The 26,107-nt window shown below is 38.6% G+C and overlaps 1 protein-coding gene and 1 long non-coding RNA gene across 6 annotated transcripts in view; both read right to left on the reverse strand.

The window, feature by feature from the left end:
* SFSWAP (splicing factor SWAP) overlaps positions 1-13,105 on the reverse strand; it is a 38,072-nt gene extending 24,967 nt beyond the window's left edge. For 2 of the 5 annotated variants that reach the window (XM_053959936.1, XM_053959941.1), the window contains exons 1-10: positions 12,766-13,105; positions 10,130-10,299; positions 9,469-9,606; positions 7,967-8,052; positions 4,957-5,182; positions 4,413-4,528; positions 3,373-3,508; positions 1,134-1,371; positions 654-785; positions 196-289 (exon numbers count right to left, since the gene is read on the reverse strand). In XM_053959936.1, coding sequence (XP_053815911.1) covers positions 196-289; positions 654-785; positions 1,134-1,371; positions 3,373-3,508; positions 4,413-4,528; positions 4,957-5,182; positions 7,967-8,052; positions 9,469-9,606; positions 10,130-10,299; positions 12,766-13,019 — 1,590 coding nt within the window. In that variant the 5' untranslated portion in view covers positions 13,020-13,105. Of the gene's footprint in view, positions 1-195; positions 290-653; positions 786-1,133; positions 1,372-3,372; positions 3,509-4,412; positions 4,529-4,956; positions 5,183-7,966; positions 8,053-9,468; positions 9,607-10,129 lie in introns of all 5 variants that reach the window. The other 3 variants (XM_053959939.1, XM_053959940.1, XM_053959937.1) reach the window with 3 other exon arrangements.
* A 4,370-nt stretch (positions 13,106-17,475) lies between these two features.
* LOC128797423 (uncharacterized) lies at positions 17,476-18,867 on the reverse strand. Its single transcript, XR_008434122.1, has 3 exons — positions 18,788-18,867; positions 18,040-18,108; positions 17,476-17,814 (listed from the first exon to the last, which is right to left on the reverse strand). It is a non-coding gene; the product is annotated as an uncharacterized LOC128797423 (long non-coding RNA).
* Positions 18,868-26,107: the final 7,240 nt, after the last annotated feature.

Here is a 26,107-nt window from a genome sequence, read left to right on the forward strand (position 1 = left end):
ATCACACCATCTCACAGATCCTTACTTTAATGCTGTACAAAACTAAAAAACAAAAAAGCATTCACATCCTTTGCTGATCAATTTCTTCCTAATTCAGTGTTCCACTTTTAAAATGTCTCATGGTAACACAACTGGTAAGTCCTTTTCTCACATTTACTGCATTTTTAATAGAAGCATATATAAAAATACATGTACCTGGCAGTTGTCACCGCTCTCTTTTTGAAGGAAGAACTGTTTTTTAAATTCATAATATGCATTATACTGGTGCCATGGTTGCAGGAATTCAAACCTGTTAAAAGAAAACTGAGCATGTGAAGATGCACGTGAACATAGCTAATACAATCCCTTATCACGTAGTCTTCTCTAGCAAATGGAATGTTATTTGATGTTTGGAAGCGCTCTTACTTAAGCCTAAACTTCAGAGGATACAAATTCAGAGCATGCTTACTGGAGACATTTTTGACAGGTTGGTTGTTTTGATAAGTTGAGCCATTATGTTTTCCCATTGCCATTAAATAGGTCCCTAAATTTCAATTAAACAAACAAACGATAGTACTTCTCTTCTCAAAACCTGCATATCCTGTAATTTAATATCCTAAAAAATTAAAACCTTGGACTTTTGAAATAGCAGTTTAAATAACATTTTCTCTTACCTGAGGTCATTCTTGGCACGAACACTAGTTTCAAATTTTATCCCATTCCTAGCAACATACTCAGCTAGCTTGTCAATAACAGGTTGGATATCTGGAGGTGGAGGTATAATGGCAACTACCGGAGCAATTGTGCTGAAAGCATCAAGAGTAAATGGTTTTTAAAAATAGAACATAAAAATCTTTCAGACTCTTGCTTTAACAAAAAAAAAAAAAAAAAAAAAAAAGAACACCCAAACAAACCCAAAGGAAACCCTCCAAACAAACAAACACAATACAAACAAAACCCCAAACCAACAAAAAACAGTAAAAAAAAAAAAACAACAACCCCAAAACCAAACAAACAATACAGAGGGGTTTGCTCTCTGTGTTCATCATGCAATTAAAATAGGTTGATTCAATAATAGAACCCTTACTAAACAGTCCATACTGAAGAGCAGGAACAAGACTCCCCCAATCAACAAGGCAATCTGCCTGAGGTACCTTGTAGATGTTGTGGTGGAAGTCAATGCACTGGTGCTGTCAGCTGTGTCTGGGGGAGGCGGGGGTGTGGTACCAGGAGGGGGAGGAACCGTGGCTACGCCTGTAGTGCTGGACACAGTCACCCCGGAGGGCAGGGCGTTGTAGTAGGCAGCGACATCAATTCCCGGAGGTGGAGGCGCCAGGCAATAGGTTCCATCAGGGAGCATGTAGTAGCTATAATACATGGCTGCCACAGTTGCTACAAAGACACATTTAAGAATAACCTTCTAATTAGATGAAAACCACCCAACGCAATACATTATTGTATCAATACAAACACATTGAGAATCCAGATTCACACAACACACTAGGAAATCTGGCATCTCATTTCTTGTGTAAAAAAACCCAAAAAAAACCAAACCAAACCAAAAATACCAAACCAAACTAAAGAAAAAAAAAAAACAAACCAAAAAAAAACACCAAAAAAACAAACAAACAAAAAAAAAACCAAAAAACCCCCAAAAACAACAACAACAAAAAACCCAAACCCAAAAAAAAAACCCCCAAAAAAAACCACCCAAAGCAAAAAAGGAAAGGCTCATATTAACAGATTTAGGATGAGTATAGAAATACGTAGATTAAGGAACAGAATGCAAATGTACTGAAGGTCATAGATGTGAATAAAGAAGTAAACTAGAGCAGGCATATTTAAAAAGGGCTAGTACGAAATCACACTTCCTAATCAAATTCATGTCTGGCAAATTAACTCTGTTAAAACAATGTTTTCATTAAGAAAGAAATGTGCATATATTCAAAATTAGCATTAACAAACTAAACCACTAGAATCACTATATACATATTAAACCCCTATAATACTATATATAGACACACACCCACTTAAACCTCAAAAAGTAGACAGGTTTTGCAAATCAACAGCAACATAATGAACCATGCATTTGAACATGTTTTCTACACTAAAGGCTTCTCGGATTCTAAATATTTCTTGAGAGTGCAAAGGCTTATTATGCATTTCTATCTTCCTTTAAGGACAGTTATTTTATAATGTTCTAATTAGCTCAATAGATTTACAAGAAGTATCCACAATATAAATGCAAGTGTTTTCTGCAGAAAAACTATGTATAGATAGAAAATATTAATGTAAAATACTTCAAATTGATTACAGTAAGAGTTTGTATTTCTGGAAGCAAGGTTTAATGAATGCATTAAATTTCAATGAATTATTCTCTTAAAAGTTTCATAAACATTCCGATGTGGTGGTATTTACTTTCTTCAAAGAATAAATTGTCTATAACAAGAACAGAATAAAGTTCTGTCAAGTTTTAAAAGCAGGGAGAGGAGTTGCAAACTGACCTTGTTTTGGTACTACATTATAATCTGCCGGTTTCTATCACATACGTTCAGGTCCAAACCTGACACGAAAGTAATCAAAAAACTGACTAGCCCTGTTCTGTGAAGATACTTATTCCGATTTTAGTCTTTCTTGAAATAACCAGTGATTTTCAATTTCTTCACAGAAACCTTACTTCGATTTTATTAAGATTCCCTGATGGTACAAGTTTTACATTACTTCCATGCATATTTCTCCCCACATATTACACTGACAACACCTGTAATCCTTTGGGGGTTCTGAATCTATAATGCATAAAAATCAACTCAGATTATTATAGTGATGACTGATCAGTAGCAACGTTACTGAAAAACCAAGAACTCAATCAGCACCACACTACTCATTACTTACGAATGTATAATAACATGAAACCCTACTGTAGTGAAGGCTTCAGTACAAATTTTCTTATATCTCAGTAGTGTTACACTGTCAGTCCCATAAATGAAAGGCTAAGTTGCATTTCTATGTTTAAGGAATCAAGGACTTTCAGAATTTTGAAAGCTGAAAAGAATTAAGAGGCATATAAACTCATTTAAGCTTGACTTTATCTTTTTAAGTATCAGAATTTACAAAATCTGCAGGAACAAAATAATATAATAAGGGTATTGTGCTAACCATTCTCACAGACTGGAGACTTACTTGGCCTCCTGCCTGCCCACCCCCCACACCCCACTCCTGGTTTTCCTAAGCTGCAATTCAACAGATACTCAGAATGGACCTTCAAAGATTCAGGAGATTGCAAAAGAACAAATACACAGGATGAAGCATGAAGCCAACATACTCTCTTCCCATCAGCATCCACATACAACTCATCAAAACACACCGCCAGCTGCCTCCTCACAAAGCACTTACAATCAGAGGAATATTCTGCCTGTGATGTCTGCACAGCTGCCCCGTCTGTTGACTGTGGCGTAGATGAATTATTATCTGATTGTGCTTTGCGCACCAGGGCTGCAAGGGGATGATCAGGGTCTACTACCTTCAAAGGCTGAAAATATTTTGAAGATAGAAAAAAATATTAAAATCGGAAGTACATATTTTAAGAACAGTATCATCAACATATTGGGGAAAGCAAATTTATCTATGTTAATAGACATCAATAATTATGTGCAAACACTGTTTTTGTAGATCTCACATCAGAATCAATGTATTTGAAAATAAGTGAAAAACAAGACAAAAACCACTTTCATGTAAACAGAAATTAATGACAGAAAAAAAGTGGCTATTACTGTTAGCCAATGACTGCCATGTCTGCGATAAGGCACAGAACCTGCCTTGTCTAAATATCAGACGGCATGGAATTATCATTCCTCTGAAAGCCTCAAATACGTACAACTGTCCGTCACTCCCATAATTCCATCACTGCCCAGTCTCAGAAAAGAAAAACAACTTGCACATCTAGCAAAATTTACATTTAATGAGTAGTAAATTCTGGTGAAATATTATTTGCTGGAACTGTTATTTCATGTCAACATTTCATCTACTAAAACCTAAGAAGAAAAAGATTTCTCTCTCAGCTTATATACAGAAGGCATTAAATACCTTAATCTCTTTGCTTCAACACAGGTTCTATATAAAGATAAATATATATATATATATATATATATATATAAGGATAAATATATATATATAAGGATAAATCCTTGAGTAGTGCCCTCAATACCAGAGGGCAGCAGAAACAGAAATACAATTCCTTGGAAATGGAAAAATAACCATTTGTGCACTAGAGAAAAGGTAACTCAGAAGTCCACCAAAACAGACTTAAATTACAGTCTGAAAAGAACCCCAGACCTTTGTCAATAAAAGACCTGAGCACCTGCATATTAGAATTTTTGTGTCCTTAAATCAGGTGTTTAACAAGATAAAAAGGTAATTTTAATAGTGTAAAGTACCTTCATGAGCTCTTCAAGCCTACTGCATTTTTTAGATGCAAAAAGACTTGGATGAAGATAATTTCCATCATCGTCGTCATCATCATCATCATCTTCCTCAGATTTGACTCTCAAGTCTAAATAAAAGCAATGCCTGAATTTGATTTGGGTTTGCTATGATTTTGCTTTGGGGGACAATGATGATACAGGACAAGCATGAATTCTTAGGAAAGCATCATTCATATAGATCAGCTTAGTCACAAAAGCATGGAGCCAAGATATTGCCCAACATCAATAAAACACTGAACAGACAGACCAACCTTCTGTTGGACTTGAACTATATGACTGTTTCTAAAAGTTCTACATCACAGCAGCTCCTGTAGCTGAAAGTTTCCACAAACAATATTTTTTCTTTTAAAGCTCCAATTTAAGCAAAATTTTGAATCATCACATCAATCTCAGCTGCAGTGGAATTCCAGAAAAATGTGGCTATTTTAACAAAACAACCAGCACCTGTTTCACTTATTCCCATCCCGAAGCCAGCATTTGCCAAGGAACAACTCACGTTTTTTCTCATCAGCTTTACTTTCTGAAGGAGCCGCATAGCGTCCTTCTTTCATGGCCTTCTGGATGAACTTGTAGTAGGGATTGAGGTAGTGATCAAACCGCAGAAAGTCAAACTGGGAGTTGCGTGCTTGCTTGGCTTTCAGCATGATCTCAAACTGGGCTCCCTGCTTGCACACAAAGTTTGCAGTTCGCTCAATGATTGCATGCATTTTTGCTGTCGGTGGCTGTGGGAGTAAAATAACACATATTTGTATTTTCATAAGCAGCTTGTACAGTGTGTTAGAACTCCAAAGGGAATCAGAAAGAACACTAGTCTGTAGTAGTCCTTGGCTTTCTTTAGCAACTTAAGTTTCATAATCACTTAAAACTAGTGAAAGTACATCAGCCCTAAAAAATAACCAAAACAGTCCCAAACTTCCTCAGCTGCTCATTCCATTCCTTTTGCAAGATCCTCTTCTTCTACCAGCACAGCTGTTTCTGCACTGAACACCAAATGAAGAGGGCAACAGATCCTGGGTGACCTTGGTGTTACAGTATCTCAAGGTGCTCTAAGACTCAACATGTATGGTTACCTTCCCAAAAGCTGTCCTAAATTCTATTATCTCTGAATGCGCAAATAGTGTTCCTTAACCAGAAGTTTCCTACTTTACATTTGCTTGGGAAGAACATGTTGCCTCTCAAGACCAATATACAAACTACAATTCCCATGTCCATTCCCTTGAAGAGTCACTGAACTCTTCAGCAATAAAGCAAAAGATGAAATAAAGTTCAGCAGCAACCATGCTTTTTCACTCCAAAATTCCCTAGGGAGCAGGATGATATCAAACCCAAGATGTGAAGAGAACAAAAGTACAGTTAAAGAATGAATGAATATTATTCACTGCTTTTAAATTCATACTCAGCTGTTTTGGCTTGTACTCAGTAAACTGTAAAAAAACAATCTGTGTGCCTATGAAGACTGAAGCGTCACAATGATTTGGTTTAGCTCTGCATTTTTACTGCACAGATAGACAGCTATGTTGAAAACCTCAAAAAATGTTTCTCAGAAGATTGGAAGCACTCAAGACAACGTGCTCCACGTAAGGAAAAAAATCTGAATACTATCAAACACCCAATTTTAAAAGCTGTTTTCTGCCAATTGGATCTTTTACCAGGACATGTTCAATATGGAAAATAACTAGTTGTTTCAAGTTTTATTTGTCCTTTTAAAACCCCAGCAAAGATTATTTTAATGAGAGGCAATAAGGTTCTTAACAACTGATAACATTTTCTGCATTATCAGTTTCACATCATGTATCAAGTTCTTCTGTTTCTATCTCTCCTCAAAAGTTATTAGGCGAAAATTTCATCTAACAGCCCACTTCAAGAGCATCCACAGACTTCTTAAAAGTGCTCTAGTAAAGAACAGTCATCTTTGCCCATAATCAGTTTGAAGCAGTGGAAGACCTTTGGCCTGCTTCTCACAGTTCCTCTATTCTAAGTTCCAAAATGGCATTACTGCTGCAATTGGAGCTGCCATACACTGAACATTCCATAGTTCTGTTTGGTTTTTTTTTTTTGCTGCCTGAATTGTCTTCATCAAATACTTCCACTTTGCATTGATCTGTATTACAGGAGATATAAAATATCTGTCTTTATTGAACTGCACCTTGCAGACTGGGAGCAAAGTCTCCCAGTCTAGCAAGCTGGTTCTCAAATTTCTTAATCAGAATAAGTATCTTCCATGGTAAAGCTGAATGACTTGAATAGAACAGCAACAACAAATCAAGGGTTACAAAAAAAATTCTCACAATTCCCAATCCAAGGTTAAGTATACATTGTTTTCAGAGCTGCTGTCTAGACATTTTGATGTTTGTTTGGTTTATTTTTTTTTTTTAAACAAAACCAAATGCACCTATATTTGCTTTCTATTTATGTGAATATACTGGAGTCCAACAGCTGACTGAGAAATTACTTCAGTAAGCCCCACACTGCACTATGCAACGTACATAGGAAATATACCCTAAATTTCAGGAAAAACTCAAGCCAAGCAGCTATCTAAACCAACACTATTTCACCAGCAGGTAGGTTTTAGAAACAGTACCAAAATGCAAAATAAGAAGCTTTTTCTGAAAACTCAAGGTTCTTCAAATAAAAGCTAATGAAGAAGAAAAACAGTTACACAAATATTCTGTGCTCACTATTACTTATTCTAATGGTGTACTCTGAATCTTTACTGGGCAAGGTTATCAAGGTGAGAATACCAAGCTGAGCCCACATCTAAATTAACACTTTCATGACCACAGTTATACAAGAAAGAATATTACCTGATTTTCCAGCATCTTTTATGAAACTTGAAATACACTGAAAACCCTTATAGTTAGACCTGTACTCAAGTAGGTGTCTGTTCAGCTCCCTTCAAGAACAATACACAAGTCCAATTAAGTCTACAGAACACTTAGCAAATTCTAGCAGTATCACATGAAGGAAGGAGCTTCTATGTACTAATACTTTCAAGGTATTTCAGACTTTGCTAGAAATAAATTACCGCTTTTCTCCTTGAATATGCTAGTTTTATATACAGCATTAACACTTGATCAGTTCCTATCCCCTTCAGACTGGGACACAATTAAAAAGATTCTAGAAAAGAATTCTTGAACAGAAGCAAACTTTTGGTTTAATGGTCCTTTATGTTTGGAATGTTGAACCTTACATCTCAGCAAGTATCCATTCCAGGAACAACTGTCTCTTCTCTACATTAGCTAAAATAATATCACAAGTGATACCAAATGCACTTAGCATAAGCACAGCAATCATTTCAGCATGAAAAAGAAGATTCAAGGGTGTTCATGGAACTCAAGAGTTCAAGGCAGAACATTTGAAATTAAGTTACTATATTAGAATAATTTAAAATGTACCACACTAAAAGTTAATTGAAAAAAAAAAAAAACTAAACCAACCACCAAACAGAACACCATCAACTGCTCAAAAGCTGGCAGAAGTGTAGGCTGCATTACATGTATACATACCAGTTCCACATCAGAAGGTACATTCAGTCCTGGAGGAGCAACAAAAGGTTCCTCGTTTTCCTCTGTATTTTCTGTCTGAGCTGTTTCTGCAAGAAATGCCAGGACAAAGTATTTAGGAAAAAAAAAAAAAAAAAAAAAACAAAGTACACAAATGTTTAAACAAATAGAAATAAAGTATTTTCTAAAAGGATGTGCAATCAAGGAATTTATCAAATGCAGCTATATGAACAGCATTTATACAGAAAACATTGAAATATGGTTAAAAAGAATAATTTGTATTACATTCCATTATTTACTATAGCAGAAATGTTCTTCTGAAAATACTTTGCTTTACAGCCTTTTATAATAATTGAAGTAAAAAGTTTATTTTTTAAAGTAACTTATATTATTATCTATTCTACTAGCCTTAAGAGAAATTGTATTCCCCTTTTCCCCTGACAGATTAGAACAAGTGCAGGAACACCTGACCACGGGAGCTGATCTCATTCTCGTAATGAATGAGATCTCGCAGTGATTACTGAGGACAAACCATGCAACAAAGGGAATTCACTTGTTTTGTTAACTTTCTGGTGGGTTCATTTTTGTTTTATTTTTTTTGTAATGGACTCAAATAGTTTAACTCCACAAAGGTAGAGAGAAATTTCAGCAGCAAAGAAAGAAGGAAAGAGCAGCAGACAAGAAGAATAGACTGCTTCTTTTGGCAGCAGTTTCAGCTAACAGTATTTGGTTATAGGGTCTTAAACAAATGAATTAAACCCCAGAAAAGACAATCAATTCTGCTTCAGTACAAAAGTACACAATCTCTCAAACACAGCAAAAAACACTAAATAAGCTTTAGCACCTAAAATGATCTTGCATTGCACCACAACAACTTGGGGGAAGAAAAGCACATTTCATACCACAGTAACCCATCAACATGCAGTTAGTCAACCCAATTGTTAATTAAATGATCCTCACTTTACTAAGACATAGTTCAACAACATTTGAAACCTTCTAAGAATGTATAATAAAAATATGAAGTTACTGGAATTATAGATGAGAATATGACAACTGAATTCTGTATTTTTGAGGTAATGGAGCAGGGCACACTAAGCTGAAGACAGACTCATTTATAGCAATTAAGATGACAAAATCTAAACTTAAAAATATACATTCTTATTAATTACTATTTTATGCTTAAAATGGTATTTTTCATCTTGACTGAAAAACACAGTGTTAGCGGACAGCCAATGTAAGGAATATTTTTTTTTTCTGATTAAGAATCTGCACGACAGCAGAATTAAATTCCCTGACTACTGCAGTATTGACTGTGCTATAGCAGGAAAACATTTTTAAGCTCATCAAGAACAAAGTCTGCAAAAACTCAGTAACAGAGTCCCATAAAGACTTTGATGAAATGCTTTCAGAATTTTTAACTGCACATGTATTTTAAACCCTCAACTGCAAGACAGAAATGCTATGGTCCTCCCTCACAATTAACCCTTGTTATTTTAACCCCTTACCTCTTTGTCTTGCAGGCTGATGCTCCTCCTCTTCAGTGGGTTCTGAAGGGTCATAATAATCACTTCCATAACGGAATCCCACTGCATTATAGGTACCATCCTCTGCCAAAGCTTCACTGAGTCTTTTATATTCCTCCTCTTGAACAAAAATGCGATTACCAACATTACAACATATTCAGAAGCTAATTTATTAAAAAAGAAGAAGTAATATTTCTTACTTTCGTTTAAAATAAGAAGTTTTCTCCTGATCATTTTAGCTTTCATTAAAAACTGAACAGAAAAGCACAGCATGTACACATGCTGACCATTTATTTCTTCTCGAAGAGACACAGGCTGTGGATTAAGACATTCTAATGCAATTATGCATATAAAAGCACAGAATTTCCTTTAAACAACACTAAAAATGAAGCAGAATGTGTTTATTTTGGGGAGTCTGGAATCCCAGTCTGCCCTCAGAATCTGGGCAATTTCTGTGTGGATCTACAGTTAAACTATCCTGAGGTCCTCTCACATACGCAAAGACTCCTGCTTTTCGAATCCACTGGGTACTGTCAAGATAACATCAGAAAAAGAGAGTATAAAATTAGGAGTAAATTTAGTTTCATAATAATTTATTTAAACCTGATTTTTTTTAATAACCATGTTATTCCTTGAGCAATACCTTGCCTTGCCTCCTCCTCAAGCAAGTCCGTATGCAAGGCTAAATACCTCTCTTCATCACAGAGGGCTTCTATTCTAGCCTCCTCTTCAGACAATTGATAATCTCTGTTCCAGGTGGAATACTCAGCATCATATTCAGAAAGGTCATGCAGGTGACCGCGCCCATCATACCTGCAGGATGAAACAGCTGGTCAATGCAAAGAACTTAGGGCTTGGGTTTATGTGACTACTTAAATACTTACCCAATAAAAATGAAAAAAAAAAAAACAAAAACAACTTATATGTTAATGCATACTCCCTTTTAGAAGTTACAATTAATTTTGCTAATCATTTGTCACCAACTATCGAAAATTTGTTTAATAGTCTAAATTCCTCTCAAAGAAACTAATAAATTATTACAATTAAAGGCAAAGGTATCCTTTAATAGTTTAAGTGGGATCCATTTCCTTAACAGCTCTTACCGTACGTGCTTCAACCAACCAATCAATGCCACTTGCAAAATATGTTTTTCTGGAAAGTCAAATAGCTTACATTCACACAAACCCGAGTACATAAATACCTATCCGTAAGAACCAAACGGTCGAAATTTCCTCGCTTCTTTCTGCTAGTCCCGAACTCTCAGGAGAAATCTTCACCATAGAAACTTGCGTCCATTGGAGGTAAAATCATGGCTAGGCTCGGCCCCTAGCCATTTGGCTGAGGAAATAAGTTCTGGGTTATGTGATAGAGAGACACACATACATAGGAACAGTAACATAAACATGCAATTTAAGGAGGTTCACCGCAAAAATTGGCAAAGATCAAAGATGTACAGTTCCTTTCTACTAAGAAATCACTTTATTTGCAGGAAAAGCACTGCATTGGGATAATGTTTATGCATCAGTAAGAGAAACTGATTGGAAAGTAAAGTGACAATAAGCTTGACTCCGCTGACGTGTCTTCCCACACACAACTCTTGACTTGTGCCAACTTGCTAGACCAAAAACAAAGAAAGTAAATATTCTTATAGCAAAAAGCAAATGAAACATAGGTCTGGTTAATCAAGCTCTGTCCACAAGCAAAGTTGAACCCAAGTATTTTCACAGCAATGTGCTTTTGTCAAAATGATGAAAATGAAGACTTCCTGCTGCTGGAGATAAAAGGAATCTAAGCTTCCAAAGGAGCTTATAAGATTAGCAATTGCAAGCTGCCTTAACTCACAAATGTACGTTATTTGGTATTTCAGTATGTGTGTACAGGCATGCACATACTTAGTGTTTGCTCCCTACAATTTCTGTAACACCTGTGAATGGGGCTCTGCTGCAGAGCACTCCAAAAACAGCCTCTACCTATGAATGAGATCAATCACAGAAATTATTTTAATTAGAAGTGTGCAACACAACATTTCCATTGCTATGTAAGTGAGAAATGAAACACAGCTAGCTATAAATATTTATGGCTGTTTTGTCCTGCCTTTGGGTCTACTCCAATTTCACAAATTTATTTCAGTGATCATTAATGGTGTAAGCACCAAAACAGTGCAAGGGTATTTCTTTTTTCTCCAGTCCTATGGAAGGCAATCAAAAGACCTTCCCTTACTGACATTTTTCCAAGACAAATACAGCTTTTAAGTCAAAGTAAGAAAATCCTGTCTAGCACCAAAGCAGTGATGAAACTGAGGGAACAAATATCTATAGTATGTTATGTGACTCTTTTCAAACCAAAATCCTTCCATCCTTCCCACTGAGGTTTTCAGGGTCAGCCACACTCTTAAATTATTCTTTCAGTGCTCCACTCAAATATAACCAACCTGATCTCGCATCTTCATTTTGTCCAACAAAATATTCAGGTAACCCTTTCTGAATAAATTTATTTCCAAATCCCACCCTGCAGTGCTGAAGCAACTCAAGAGACCAGAAGGAACATCAAAGCAGACTCTATTACTCTCTGTGGCCACAAACCTGGACCTGTGGCAGAACAACCAAAAGAAGCCAGCCCTAACATAAAATTTCAAGAGCAAGCACCCAAAATCAAATCCATTCTGTCTAATACAGTAAATTATGGCATCAGGAAAAGAAAAGAGACCAAGAACTGCTTTTGGGGTGTCCCATCAACAGCCTGCAGCCAGATTATTTAGGAGAAACAGGAAATCCCCATTTCCTTTAAGGTGGATAAGCACCTTTGCATTCCCCACACTGCCCTGTTCTCACCTACAGAACATACAATGTGCTTAATAAATACTCCCACAATCAGGCTCCCTTGGATTCCAAGTGAAAAAAGAGGATGTTTGTGGTTTGCACTGAAAAGGAACAGATCATTCCCACTCTCCACCCTGCCGCCCCTGCCTTAACAAGTAGAGCAGAAAGACCCATCACACGCTGACTTGCCAGGAGGAGAGGAACCTCACAGCGCTGCCAGAGCGGGAAACCCCAAGTTCCCGCAGCCGGGGGGGCCCTGCAGCGCTGCCAGAGCACCCTCGGAGCGCTGTGCCGGGAGGAGCTGCCTCCAGCCTCGTCACGGAAGATCCCGACGCGCCTGCCAGAGCAAGCCGTCTGCTCAACCCCCGCCCTCACTGCCCACAGCACAAGGGGGGGGGGAACAGAAAGAGGCTATCACAGGAGATCTCGCAGCACAGTCTGGGGGTTGTATTACACCGACCTATCGATCATGATCTTGGGGTCTCCCATCCAAGGAATAAGGTGTCGCCCCTGCTCCTGGTACTGAGCCTTCTCATCATCCCGAAACAGCTTGCAGGCATAGCCGAACACCAGCAGCTCCACACGGCTACTCCCGCCTCCACCTCCACCTCCTCCGGGGGGCCCGGGCACCGTTCCCCCGCCTGACAACAACATTAGGGGCGGCGGGCCTGCTTCTTCTGCAGTCCGTCGAGACCCTCCAAGCCCTCCGTACATCACCGGGGAGCGCAGCGAGGCGGAGGCAACTCGCAGGAACACCGACTGTCCGAGCAGCGAGTCCCCGCACGGCCAGGCCCGCGCTAAACCCCCCGGCCGCAAAACACCACAGCTGCCATCACCCGAAACAAAATGGCGCGGCTTCCGGTTCCGCTGGCGGCGCAGGGACAGGGACGGGCTGGCTTTTGGCGACCGCAGATTCGAGTCAAGTTCCGGCAGCCCGAATGTTAACTCCGAGGATAACGTGACTCCGCGGTACCGGCGAGGACACTACGCGGTCGGTGACAACGGCCGAGGCCCGGCGGGGCGGTGGAGCCATGGGTGCGGCCGTGACGAACGTGACGCTCTGAGGGCCGCCCGGGGCGGGGCGGGGAGCGGCGCGAGGGCCGAGGCTGGCGCGGCCCGAACGGACCCGAGGAGCTTAGGGACAAAGCCGGAACGTGGGCCCGCGTGTCCCGGTGTCCGCCACGCTGCTTTGGAGCCCCAGGGGGGGCTGAGGGGCCTCCAGGCAGTGCGAGGAGGTGCGGCACAAAGCGGGGATCAACCTTAGGCTGCGCCCGTGAAACTCTAGGGGAAAGCCTGGGAGGCAGGGTGGGAATCACAGAATCCATGCGGTTGGGAAAAGAGATCTGATACCATCGAGTCCAATCTATGACCGAACACCACGTTATCAAGCAGACCAGGGCACCGAGTGCCACGTCCAGTGTTGCTTTGAAAGAGGAAAGGGAGGACTTGGGACATGGAGTAAAATTTTTTGAATAAAGTTTATAAACTAGAGATATTTTTTGCTAAAATTGTGTGACCTGGGCTGAAATTTTCAAAGTTGTGTACTTCGCGGTTATTACTTTCATCACTCTTCAAGAAATCTGAAGAAACGCGTTGTTTTGTATATTTTATAGTAAAATTCTGTAAGGAAGCACATGACGTTTTGTGATTCACAGTGGGAATTATTCCATATCCTTAGTTTGAGTGCCCATAAATGCTGGCAGAGCTGGTGGAATGTGTGAAAAACTTGGCATCATTGTACAGAAAGGGCTAAAATGTGTAAAACAGCGGGGGAAAAAATGCAGGAGCACCAGAAGAGAGGTGGAAAAGTTTGTATGAGCATTTAGAAATACATCCTACCAAGTGAACTTACTGGAGGATACCAAGTGTACAGGTGGGAAAGCACTTGATCATTGTGGAACAACTTGATATCAGCTGGAAAACACTTGGAGTAAAAAAAAAAAAGAGTAGGAGAGAAACATAAAATGAACAAAACAAAAAGTTTCTGATGGGGAGTATAAGAAAGCAATGTGTGGTGATGATTTTGTGACTTCCCTAAGTCCTCTGGTAATGCAAATGATTCAGCAGGAAGATAGTACAGCACAAAAAGGGCTCTGTGCAGTAGAAGTGGCAGCATTATAAGATAACTTCAGACCATTTTCCTGGGATATCAGCATTTGAGACAAGGACACGAAGAGTGTGTAAGTCAGATAAAGGACAAAAATGGAAGACTTAGTTAAAATAGTATAATTACAGAAAGATGGAGGGAGTATTTTATCCAGTAAGGCATTTTCCAGACAGCTGAGTGATTTCTAGAAGAACAAAGAGGCAACCAGAACACCCAGGAACAATAAAGCACCAGGTGTTGATAATCTTCCCACTGAATTATTATGAATGGAAGGGGATAATCCTTTAAAAATAAATTTGTTGATAATTTGGTAGCTTGAAAACAACAAAGAAATGGAAAAGGGGAATCGTGTGTCTGTTCTTGAGAAAAGGGACAAAATGAAATGAGGGCTGGGGCAGCATCTTTCTGTATATTGCAGCATGTGATGTTCTTGGCTGTTTGTTCACATGTCATTAGCCTGTCATCAAAAGAGGGATTCAGAGAGGTTTCTGAAATAACAGGACAAGTGCACCACAGTGCTTTTCAGATTATTTTGTACCTGAGGGAAGGACGAGAAACATAAGTGACTGCAAACAGATTTTCAATGTATTTAAACAAGTTTGTTGTAGTGCGTTATGAATTTGCATTGGAATAAAAAAAACACCCATCCCTTCCTTTTTTCCCAGCATGAGTAAAAAATTAAACTTTTTAACCTTTTTTTTACTCTACACCAACACTGAGAAGAAAACGTGGTGCTGATCATAGCACATGGCATGCTTTTTTACCACATTTAACAATACAAGCAGTTTTAATATCTATGAGTAAGAAAAAAATACACTGAGCTTACTATAGACTTGTAAAGTCTTTATGTCATAGAATGACTATGTTATTTCATTCAGACCCTTGATTAGTCCCAGCTGTTCTGACTGTGTTAAAGAGAGGGGAGGTGTGATGAGGAAAATTTATCAAAATTAATCTCTATACCACTCACTGTATTTCTTTTCAGTTTGCTCTAGGTAGGGAAACACAGAGAAACTGTTCTTTCCTAGGCTGATAACAGTCCATTTTCCTCTATCTTAATGGAAGTGTAGTCATTTAGTATCAGTTTTCCGTTTAGCTGAAAATGGATAATAACATTTATTCTCTAGTTTTGAAGTTTGAAAAAAAAAGTGCCATTTTGATCATGTTTAATCAATATAAAGGAATTTACAGCATACCAAAAGAGTGCATCAAATGTTATGCCAAGCACAGGGGAGATGTGTTCTGCTGGTCTGGGCAGCAAGCTGAGGTTTCATTTATACCATTTTGGCAAATGGCTTGTCAGCACTCAAGCTGAATTAAAAAATACCTTTTCACTCCTCTTTTCAAAGAAAAGAAGGGCAGAACTCAGATATTTGGGAAGAGGGAAAAGCATATGGAATTTGAAAACCAATCTGTAAGCTTGAGTCTCTAAAGTGCCTCTCAAAATTTCCCTGTAATTAGCACAATGCAATGTGTCCTTTTTAAAATTCACTGTGAATCTGCTCAGTAATTAGGAAAAAAAAAAAAAGTTTAAACTTCCATATTTGACATTTCCCATCAGAAACAAATACTTAGTTTTGCTTCTGCTTAACATAGAAATCCTAAGATTATTTCTATTTGTATTCTAGCATGATCGCTTTAATCCCCTGCATTGAGGGGAGGAAAACTTGGCTGTTTTTCCTGAAAAGTTGGAAGCTGTGTAAGATTTTTGTTCCTTTTAAACCATTTTGTTCAGTAACATTGCTGTAATTTAGTACTACTTTATATGGGACTGTTTACTGAAGAAGTCAATATTTCTTCATTTTGACCTTGGTTAAAGAGGCTAAAATTGTTTATTAAACTCTACCATTTAAGGAGACTATTCAACCTATTCTCATTTTTTGGACACCTTTCCATGCTATGTCTAAATTGTTCCCCTCAGCTGCCTTTGCCAAAAGCCAAGGTCTGAAAAGTGTTTTGTCAGCTTCAATAGAAGAAGACTCCAGATACATTTTGTTTTTCATCTCAGAAGAAAGGCAAAAGCCATAGCCAAAATTAAACATTAGGGTTCCTCCCCCAGCCTTTCTTTGTTTCCTACATGAAAGTTTTTCAGGTTTAATAACAGACACAGTTTTGTGCGAAGGGTAACATTGTAGCCTTGAGCATAAAGAAATTACTTCTAGCAGAGGTTTCTCTGTACCATGCAATCGGTTACCGCTTAGATTTCTTTTTATCTGTTAAAAAAATAAATCCCTAAAGCAGAAGCCATTCGCCTTTCTAAAATTTGTTGGTAACTTTTACTCCAGGAGGAGGAAAGCCATTAAAGAAGCACTTTTCCTGTGTCACAAGGTTAAGTATTAAGAGTTTGCCATTGTTTTTCTGCTTTGGTGGAGTTTTGAGCAGCCTGTTTGATTTCTGGGCTAGGTAGGCTCTTTATACCCTCTTCACCAGACCTTAGATACCTAGAAATGTCCAAAACCTTTTTCAGAGGTGGAAAAAGCTGCTAACTTAGAGGGTTAATTTAACTTACCTTGACTGTTGGCTGATCATTGATGCTTAAGTGGTCAAAAAAAGCATTGGTTTGATCCAACATCCCCAAGCCTGGACCACGCAGCTCTTGGGATTGCATCAAAAGTTAAATAAAACAGCCAATCAAACAAAAACTTCCCAAAACAGACACCCTTCCCCCAAACAAACAAAAATCAACCCAAGAAATACACAGAAAATACCAGGAAATGAACTTAAATTGCATCATTTTATTGTTCATTTAAAGGATCCTGTGTCTCTCTGCATAGCTCTGTTAGCTATTTGGGTAGGTCCCATACAAACATGTGTCCCTATAATTAGTTACTTCATTCTTTGATTTTTTTTTCACCTGTGTTTTCAAACATTAACATTTGTATAGTGAATGTTTTCATTATTATGCTTCAAAGTATACATTTGTAGAGTCAAATTTCAGCTTAAAATTTTTAAAACACCAGATAAAAGTTCCCAACTAGGAAGAAGTAGCTTATTAGCCTGACATGGCCTCTTTTGATTTTGGATGAATAGAACTGTATTTCATCCTTAACATGTTATTTTAGTAATGTCCTGTAATTAAATGCTTCTTCATGTTTGAGCAATAAAAAAGCCTTTGCTAAAAAGGCAGAACCTCTCTCCTGACAATATAATGTAAAATGCTTCTGTTGTTGAGGAGCAGTTCCTTTTAAAAGTAATATGTGAAAATTATTCTTCCTTGTCTCTCTGAAAGTCTTCTTTCTACCGTCAGCTGGCAATGAGAGTGGTGGTCATTATGCACAAACCTACAATACAGAGCTTTTGGACAGAAGTGGGAGGAGTGGCCAATACCCCTGGGTGTTGGGCAGCCCTTCAGATGGATCTCAACAGGTCAGAATGATGGGCAGAGAGGAGCAGTCTGGAATTCTACAAAGGCAGATGCATGGTCCTGCATCAGGGGAGGAACGACCCCAGGCACCAGCACAGGCTGGGGATGACCTGCTGGAGAGCAGCTCTGCAGAGCAGGATCTGGGGGTGCTGGTCCCTTCCAATGGGATCTGTTCAGTGATTCTGTGATAAGGGGGTTCCCATGTCCCACACTGGAGCTGATGCTTACAGCTTGGAATGCAAATGCTGGTGTTCTGCACTTACCATGCTGCTGAAAGTGGCCCTCTCTGTCCAGTGGTCTACAGTAATCTACCTGCTTCTCTCCATGGGAATCTGTAGGACAAAATATCTCTCTTCAAAATACTTCTAATGTTCTCTTACTCACCCTGAGTGTTTGTCACTGAAAAAGAGTGAAATAATCAGTAGTTCTTTTGCAACTACTCTGTCTCTGGATAGCTTTAAGCATACAAAATTGAAGGTTTCCCTGAGATTTCCAGCAGTGTCTGCCATAGGGGATTGCAATCACAAGATTACTTGCTGCAGGGTTGCTGTGAATGCTGCTAGGCATCAGTTGGAAACTTGTTGTTTGACAGAAGTAAAGCAAAACAAAAAACATATTTGCCTAATCCCAGTTTGGATCAGGAGTATAGTTTGGAAATATGAACAGCCAGGATTGCAAGTGTAATATGAAATGGGCTGAGCTTTTTGATTTTTGGTGTATGTACTTATTAAAAATATTGAAAGAAGTTTCAATTGCAATGAAGTAGTGTTTTCGTGGAAAAAGAAGCGTTGTGTCCTAAATAGTATTTTTGTAAGGATCAGCAGACAGAAACTGAAGCAAGATATATGCCAGTTTAGAAAGATTGAACATACCTAAAAACTGCTGCAATAAATCTATATTTCTATGCCCTTTGAGCTAAGCTTAAGTATCTTTTTGGAAGATTAACTTTGGCAACGTGTTAAGCTTTAGTCAAATGTAAATAATTGCACTAAGTCAAAGAGTGATACTTACCCATTAAGCCATTTGATTAGACCGTCTGTGTAGCTGGCTCTGGAAGGAGTGTGTCTAACTCCAAGAGGGCCAGAGAGGTGTTAGGCAGCTGCACAATTATGAATGGAAAGCATGTTTCATATTAGATTTGAGTAAAATGTGAGTGGAAATTGCGATGGGCCACAAGACAATATTGTGTGTAAGGAAGTAGCTAATCAATGAGCATTTTGGGGAGGCTGAGCAATGTACATATTGCACGCCACGCAGAAATAGTGTGAGCACAGATACCAGGCTAATAACCTGCTGTGAAAACATCTTGAAGACAATGGGAACATTGCAGCTTCACATTAGTGTAAACTAATGCAGTCTCCAAAACAGGATGCTTCCCCATCAGCCATTAATGGTGAAGAGGAATCGTACTGTTCCAGAGACTCCTTTTCCCTTTACACATGGCAGTAATTGAATGGCAGGCATTCAGAAGACACAGAAGGAATTTTTACAGGTGTATATGTGATCCAGAGCATTTGTTCAACTGTTAACTTCTGCTGGTGTTGTGTTCAGGCTGACTCAGAGTATATAGACAACTCACTTTGAAATAGGGTGTAACCTCTGCTGCCTCCTCACAACCTTTGTTTTGACTTTCATGTCCGTGGATCCAAACACACCAAATATATCACTGAACACCATTCACTGTTCAGTGAATTTATTGGGCTGCATTCTCAAAGCTGTACTCAAGAAGCCAACAGTGTAAATTTAATAAAGGATATTAAGGTGTCCACTGGGGCAACCCAAATGCTTCCATACTCACACAGAGCAGATAAGGTGCTGTGCCAACACCCGTGGTTTCATTTTTATAAAAATGTGTTTTTGTGCTCTGAGCCACTCTTTATTGTCTTCAGTGGTGACAGCACAGGAAAGAATGGCACATTTCTATAAATTGGCATGTGGTTCTGGCTTTCTGTGCTTTCTGTTGAGAGAAATACTGTTTATTAGAGGAACAGTTGGCCACACTTACTGGCAACTTTTCTCATCTATTTAAGTGATACATAGAAGCAGCCTTACTTCATGGACACATGCATCTCTGGTTTGTCCTGTTTTGTTCTTCACGTAGGAATAATGTATCATTTGAGTCACTTAAGAATGTGTTGTGGACATCTACAAACCCCAGATTTCCCAATAGTTGAAGCATATAATTTCTTTTAAGGTTTGTCTCATTTATACTGCACAACTTGTGGAAATCAGGCCCTTGTAAAAATGTACCGATGACTTCTACAGAGAAATCTGATTGTATCATGAAAATACAAGGCAAATGTATTATTTTGGATAACTCCTACCTTCTTTGTAGGAAAGAAAGAAAACAGGCAGGGTGTAACAAGGGCAAGGGGGACATTTGTTGTCTTCCTTGGTCAGATGATTATGTTCAGTAATGCATGAAGTGTGTAGTAAAACCAGAGAGGAGCTACAGATTTTAAGCCCTAGTCTAGGTCTTTTGAGCCCAGGCACAACTTTTTAACTACTTAAAGCTAGCTGTCCCTCTGTGAAGTCCACATAAAGGTTTTATCCTAGGAAGATTTTGAGCTACATTGATTATTACTACTAAGTTTAAGAATGTGTCAAACACTGAATTTGCTGAAGAAAGAACACAGGAATTAATGTAATTAATGTAACTGTGAGCTGAAGCTGAGTGATAAAACTTGGCTTCTGGTCAAGGTTAAATTATATAAAAATACAAAAAATATTTCGTGATCAATTATCATTTTGTGATCATTGATCCTCTTTTTGCAGTGAAAAGCTAAGGTCACAAGAAAAGGGGAAGTTTCTTGACATCTAGTATTTAATTTGTGTGTCAGCACTGAGGTATCAAATTATCTATTTGCTGTACTGCCTCAGCTAAAACAAGAACACAAAACCAGCTCTTGAATGCAGCAAGTGTAGTGTTATAAGGAAAAAAAGCACAGAAATTTGCATCAAACCAGAATAACATTTTGCTTAAATTAGATAAAAAATAGGAAGGAAGCTTATTATTCTTCCACCAAGCAGCTGCTGTGATTGTTAATTGGGGAAAGAAATGAAAAGCTGTCAGTTCATTTTGGCACTTTGTTTCTAATGCACCAGCGGAGGAGCAGACATACCAGAGCTTGTGAGAGATTTTTCATTTGAACTTCAAAGAGCAGGGAAGTTCTCCACTGAGGTAATGCTGCTTCTAATAACAGGTGTGAAGCATACAAATCTATTGAGAACCTGCTAATTTCCTTTTTTAATTGTCTAGTTTTAGGATAACCAAATAAATACATTTAAAAGCTAATCTACTCACTCTAGGTTCCTTCATTCTTGCCACACATGCGTGTGGCATTACTGTGAGCTTACTTAAAATAAAGCACACATCAGTGACTTGTAGGACTGCATTTACAAGGCTCCTCTGATGAACAAAGTAATAACCTCTGTAGCCACAAATGCAAGCACAGATACCCACTTCCATTAGTCTGTACTGCTAAGGAGGTCTATAGACACTTGCATGGTCAATAAAAGGATAGCCTGACCTGCGACTAAATCACAGGACCAGAGGTCAAAATGTGGTGATGTCACCCACTTGTGCCATCACTGCTGTTTGTGACTGTGCCGTGCTGTACATCTGCTGAGCAGTGCAGCACAGTGGCTTCTGGAGGTGACCATGGCTCAACAAGACTGGCTTCACAGGCTTGCTTGCAGAACCTCTGGCTTTGCAGGGTTTCAGCAGAGCCTGAAATGCTTGAGCTGTGGAAAACAGAATTAACTGAGGAAGTTAGTGTGAGTCTGCATCAGCCACACACAACTCCTTGGAAACAGGAGCTTGAGAGTCTTTGCTGGCTGGTGGAATCTTTTCAGAGGAAGAAGCTATTATTGGACATTGAATTGCTTACTAGCTATGGTTTTTTTCTTTAAAATGATGCTTTATTTGTGCCTCTTGTATGATCTTCCAGCCAGATGAATTATGATCATGTCAAAGTCTCAATCATAAGCATTATAGAAATAGAGGACTAGCAGAAATTTGCGTAATTGCTTTATGCAGTGGATCAGGAAAACATTTCATTATTTGAAGTACCAGTTGAGGTACAGAATTTTATAGTATCTTAGAGAAAAGGTTTTGCAATAGGTATAATCTGTTTCTGTGTATACATTATACATTCATATAACACTGACATTTCTTATGCATGAATTGCCTGAAAATATGCTGATTATAGCAGTATGTTTGCCTGCAACAAAGTATTGTTCTATGCCTGTGGGTTACATATTAAATTACTTTAATTAGAGAAGATGGATTAATTTGGAAACTCATGCAGATTTACACCACAACATGGGTGACAGAGTGTTTACATGGTGTGGTGCTGCTGTGACCCTCTTCCTCAATTCTAGTCTCTCTCTCTCTGTTGCTACTGTTACACCTCCAGCCTGATTATTGTGTTTGCAATTCTAGAACAGGGGCAGAAGACCGTGATAATTCATGCCAGCATTTTGGAGTTGTTTGAAGCTAACTGACTTGTATATAGTAGGAACAAAATTCTGATTTCATTAAAGTTGATGGCAAAATTCTCATTGAATAAGGTGGGACCTGAATTCTGATTCCAAGTACAAAATGAGTTGTCCTAAGTGGGTGTATTATAAACACCTCTGAATAACTCAAATGGCATAGGATTGCAAATAAAAGACCTCTTTAATATCTCACAAAAGTTATTTGAGTAATATACTTTCTAAATAGTATCAGTTGATGACCTCTCTTTCAGAAGTGTATTGGTTGTTTTTTGACTTCTACTGTATATTAGGTTAAATAACCTTGATGTAATAATAATCCAATCATAATCCCTTCCAAATAAATGACTTGAAAATACAAAGTGTATTTAATTGCATTAAGGGTAACCACATGGAAAAAAAAATGATTATCACTTATAATGAAGCTGTCAGTGATGTCATATGGAGGGTGAATACTGCAAATCAATACAAGTTGTTCCTGTCAGCCTTCAGGACACAAGAATGTTAAAATCTGGCAGTGAAATCTTAAAATATAGACAGAAATTAAGCAACTTTTTAAACTATTAAATTCTCTGTCTTACAGTAACTTGATTTAGCTAGATTTGTACCAAGCCTATTACTAACTGCAGAAGAGAGAGCTACTGAACAGGCATACAGTGTCACAGACTAACACAAATAGGAACAAACCTGAAATTTCATGAAGGCACTTGAACTTCACAGCTCCCCACTTCTTTGCTGCAGCATTTGTAACTGAATTCCTGTGAATAAAATATACAGACAAGTTTCATTGCTGCTGTATTAATGCCAAGAGGAGAGATGGGGATATGTTGTCACTCTGTACACTGACACCTACACAAACTTACAAATGGGTAGAACAGACTTGGAAAAAGCACTGCCCTCATCGCTGCTAGGTGGTTAATCTTTCACAGGCTTTGTGCCCTGTACCAGCCTGCTTTCTTCCTAAGGATTTACAAAACACTTTGTGCACTTTAAGAATACGGTGGTGATGACTTTGATATCAAACTGCTGTCACCTGTCAAGCAAAGCTTGACAGCTGCTTAGCTTCTACTAGCAGTACTATAAAAGTGCAGTGTAGCAGCCAGCACAGCTGCTTATATTCAAAGGAAAAGTGGGCAGATAAATAGCAGATAATTCTTAATTAGAAATTTAAGATCTTGTTAGAATACAGTTGTACATTATGATGAACTTAAGTGTATGAGCTGATGCATACAACTATTTAAATCTTTTCATTGAGTACTTGACTTGATAGATCTACTATTTTTTTAAAGTAATTTAAGATCTTTAATGGGCATCTCAAATATCCCATTCAATGGGAAACAGCATTATTAGCACAACAGGCAGATAACCAGTGAGTTAACTGTTCCGGAAAGTGCTTTACACGTAGTAGAGGAGTCTCCTACTCACTTAGTGGTATTGTCTAACTGCTTGGTGGGGTGGTCTGAGTGATTTGTTACACTCAGCAGTAGACTGCACAGTTTAAACAGGTTTGTCTCTGACTTTTGGAGAGAATTCTGCCTGTCAGTTTCTATACCTTTTTAAATGGCCACATTTGTAGCCAGGCAATTACCATTTTGCCATTGTGGTCAAATGGAAAAGAGCACTGCATTCAAATGACAGCACTAAGTATATTTCAGTACTGCTGAACCTAAACAATATGTTTTTTGTCTCATATCCATATCCATCTGTAATCTTCCCTTCTCTCCCCTATCGCTTGAGCAACACCACAGAGCAGCTGTTTGCTCAGATGTGGAGATCATATTTTAAGTCATCCAACTTGTATTCAAATCAAGAAATTATGTGCTTCTTAGAAAGCAAAGGGTTCCTTGGGCTAAAGGTTTGCTTGCAGGCTCTCATGTGACTGGAGACAGCAATGCAACAATAGAAAATTTAAATGGGATTTTTTTTTTTATTAGTCATTTTACACTTGTTCCTTGTCTATTCTTAGATAGCACAGCTGAATAAAAACACACCGTCAGTTAATCATGATTCTTTACAAAACTAAGAGACTTGCAAAAATGCATGTAGTAGTTTAAGTACTTTCCTCAAATGGAACAGGTTAAACTAGAAATGCTTAGTCCCTGTTGTGATTTGAATTGTCACAGCTCTGACCTCAGAGAGCACTGATCAAACTGCAGCAACAGATGTGATGTACTTGGTCTAACCATGGTTTAGTCAATATACAGTGAAAATAATGTTGGAATAAGTCCAGGCAGCAGCTTGCACCAGTGCATGTGCTGTCTGCATCTGCTGTGATGTTTATCTGGACAGCAGTTGCACCCTCCTAATGGTGTTTAAACAGGTGTTTTAATGGGAAGACGCTTCCACCCTCTAGTCCCGCTTACTCAGTCTTACTCTCAGTGCTTGCATGTAGAGTTACTCTCTAGTGCTTGCATGTCTGAAGGTTGTGTGGATGGTACAGGCATTCTGGAGAACTGGTTCAGAGCAATAGCACAAAATCTGCTGCTTTTGGGTGTATGACTCCTGTATGAGCCCCCTATTCCCACCTACTAACACTGTGGTGATGGTTTTGGGAGTCAGAGTAGTGTTTGTGCATGCTGCTGTTCTGGGCTGTGCAAGCTGGCTTCTCAGTGGTCACTGCAGAATCAGTCTGGGATGGCCCTCAGTGGAACAGAGGTTTTTACTAAATCTCTGAGTAACAAATAAATTTTAAATTTAATAGAATAATTCTCATTTATCCTCATTTTTAGGAGCAGTTGGAGTGACACAGGCAGTGAGTTGTCTTCCTTTTGACACTTTGGCTTTTATCAAGTTCTCTTGGCAAGTAACAACTACAGGGAGGCAGAATTTATTAAAGCCAGAAATGGTTATAAATGCATTTCCGGAGGTGTGAGGTATGTGTAAATTAGTTTTGTGCTGTGTGTATCTCTTTTCTAATTCTTTCAAATCAGAGAAATGCAGGAGCTCTAAGAATTATATGCATATTCTTGGTCATCAAGGAGGTTAGAAAGAAAGTACTTCTGTTATGTGTAATCACCTCAAATGAAAAAGCCAGTCACTTCAACACTGACCCCTTAAATAGTGGGTGTGGAAGAGAGGTAGGAAATATGCTGTTCTCTGGGCATGGGAAAAGAGAGAGTGGGAGCCTGTATGGAATTAGAGCCAGGACACTGAACTGCACCTTCACCTGCATGGAAAGCAGAGTTCTGTGTAGCGTTCTTGCTATATCCCATTGATAGATAAAGTCCATTAAAAAAAAAAAAAACAAAAACAACTGTTTTATTGTTTAACCTTTAGAATCATATTTTATTCAATAGCAGATGGAATGGAAGGAGAGGCACTAAAACTGAGTACAACAGCTCAGCATGGAACAACTTGGATCAAGAAGTGTACAACCCTTCAGCCCACATCAGCTATGATTTTGGATTTTTTTCTCTGAGATATATGAACTGGTTTTGTCTCTAAAATGACTATACTGTTTCACTAAACCCTCTGATTCCTGCTCCTTTTATATTTGTATATAAAACTCCCTCATAATGCTGGAACTATGCAGCTGAAAAGCCCTTAGTAAACGCCAAGTATCTTTGTTTCAGCTGCCTCAGAGAGGACATCAGACATGTATATGGTCTAGTTGTAGCACCACCAACACTCAGTCCCTGTCCTGTGAGCATTAAAGTCTTCCTTCCTTTCCTTTTCTCCACTCAAGGCCATGGAGGGAAATCACATCCCTGTTTCTGTCATGTCCTAGGCAGCTGGCAGAGCTTGGGATGGACCCAGATTTCTTAATGCCAAGCGTGGTATTCACCCTGCTGTGTTGCATTTTGCACAGGATGTGGTGGGAACAGGTCCTTGGTT

The sequence above is a fragment of the Vidua chalybeata genome, chromosome 18, assembly GCF_026979565.1.
Source record: "Vidua chalybeata isolate OUT-0048 chromosome 18, bVidCha1 merged haplotype, whole genome shotgun sequence".
NCBI classification, from domain to species: domain Eukaryota; kingdom Metazoa; phylum Chordata; class Aves; order Passeriformes; family Viduidae; genus Vidua; species Vidua chalybeata.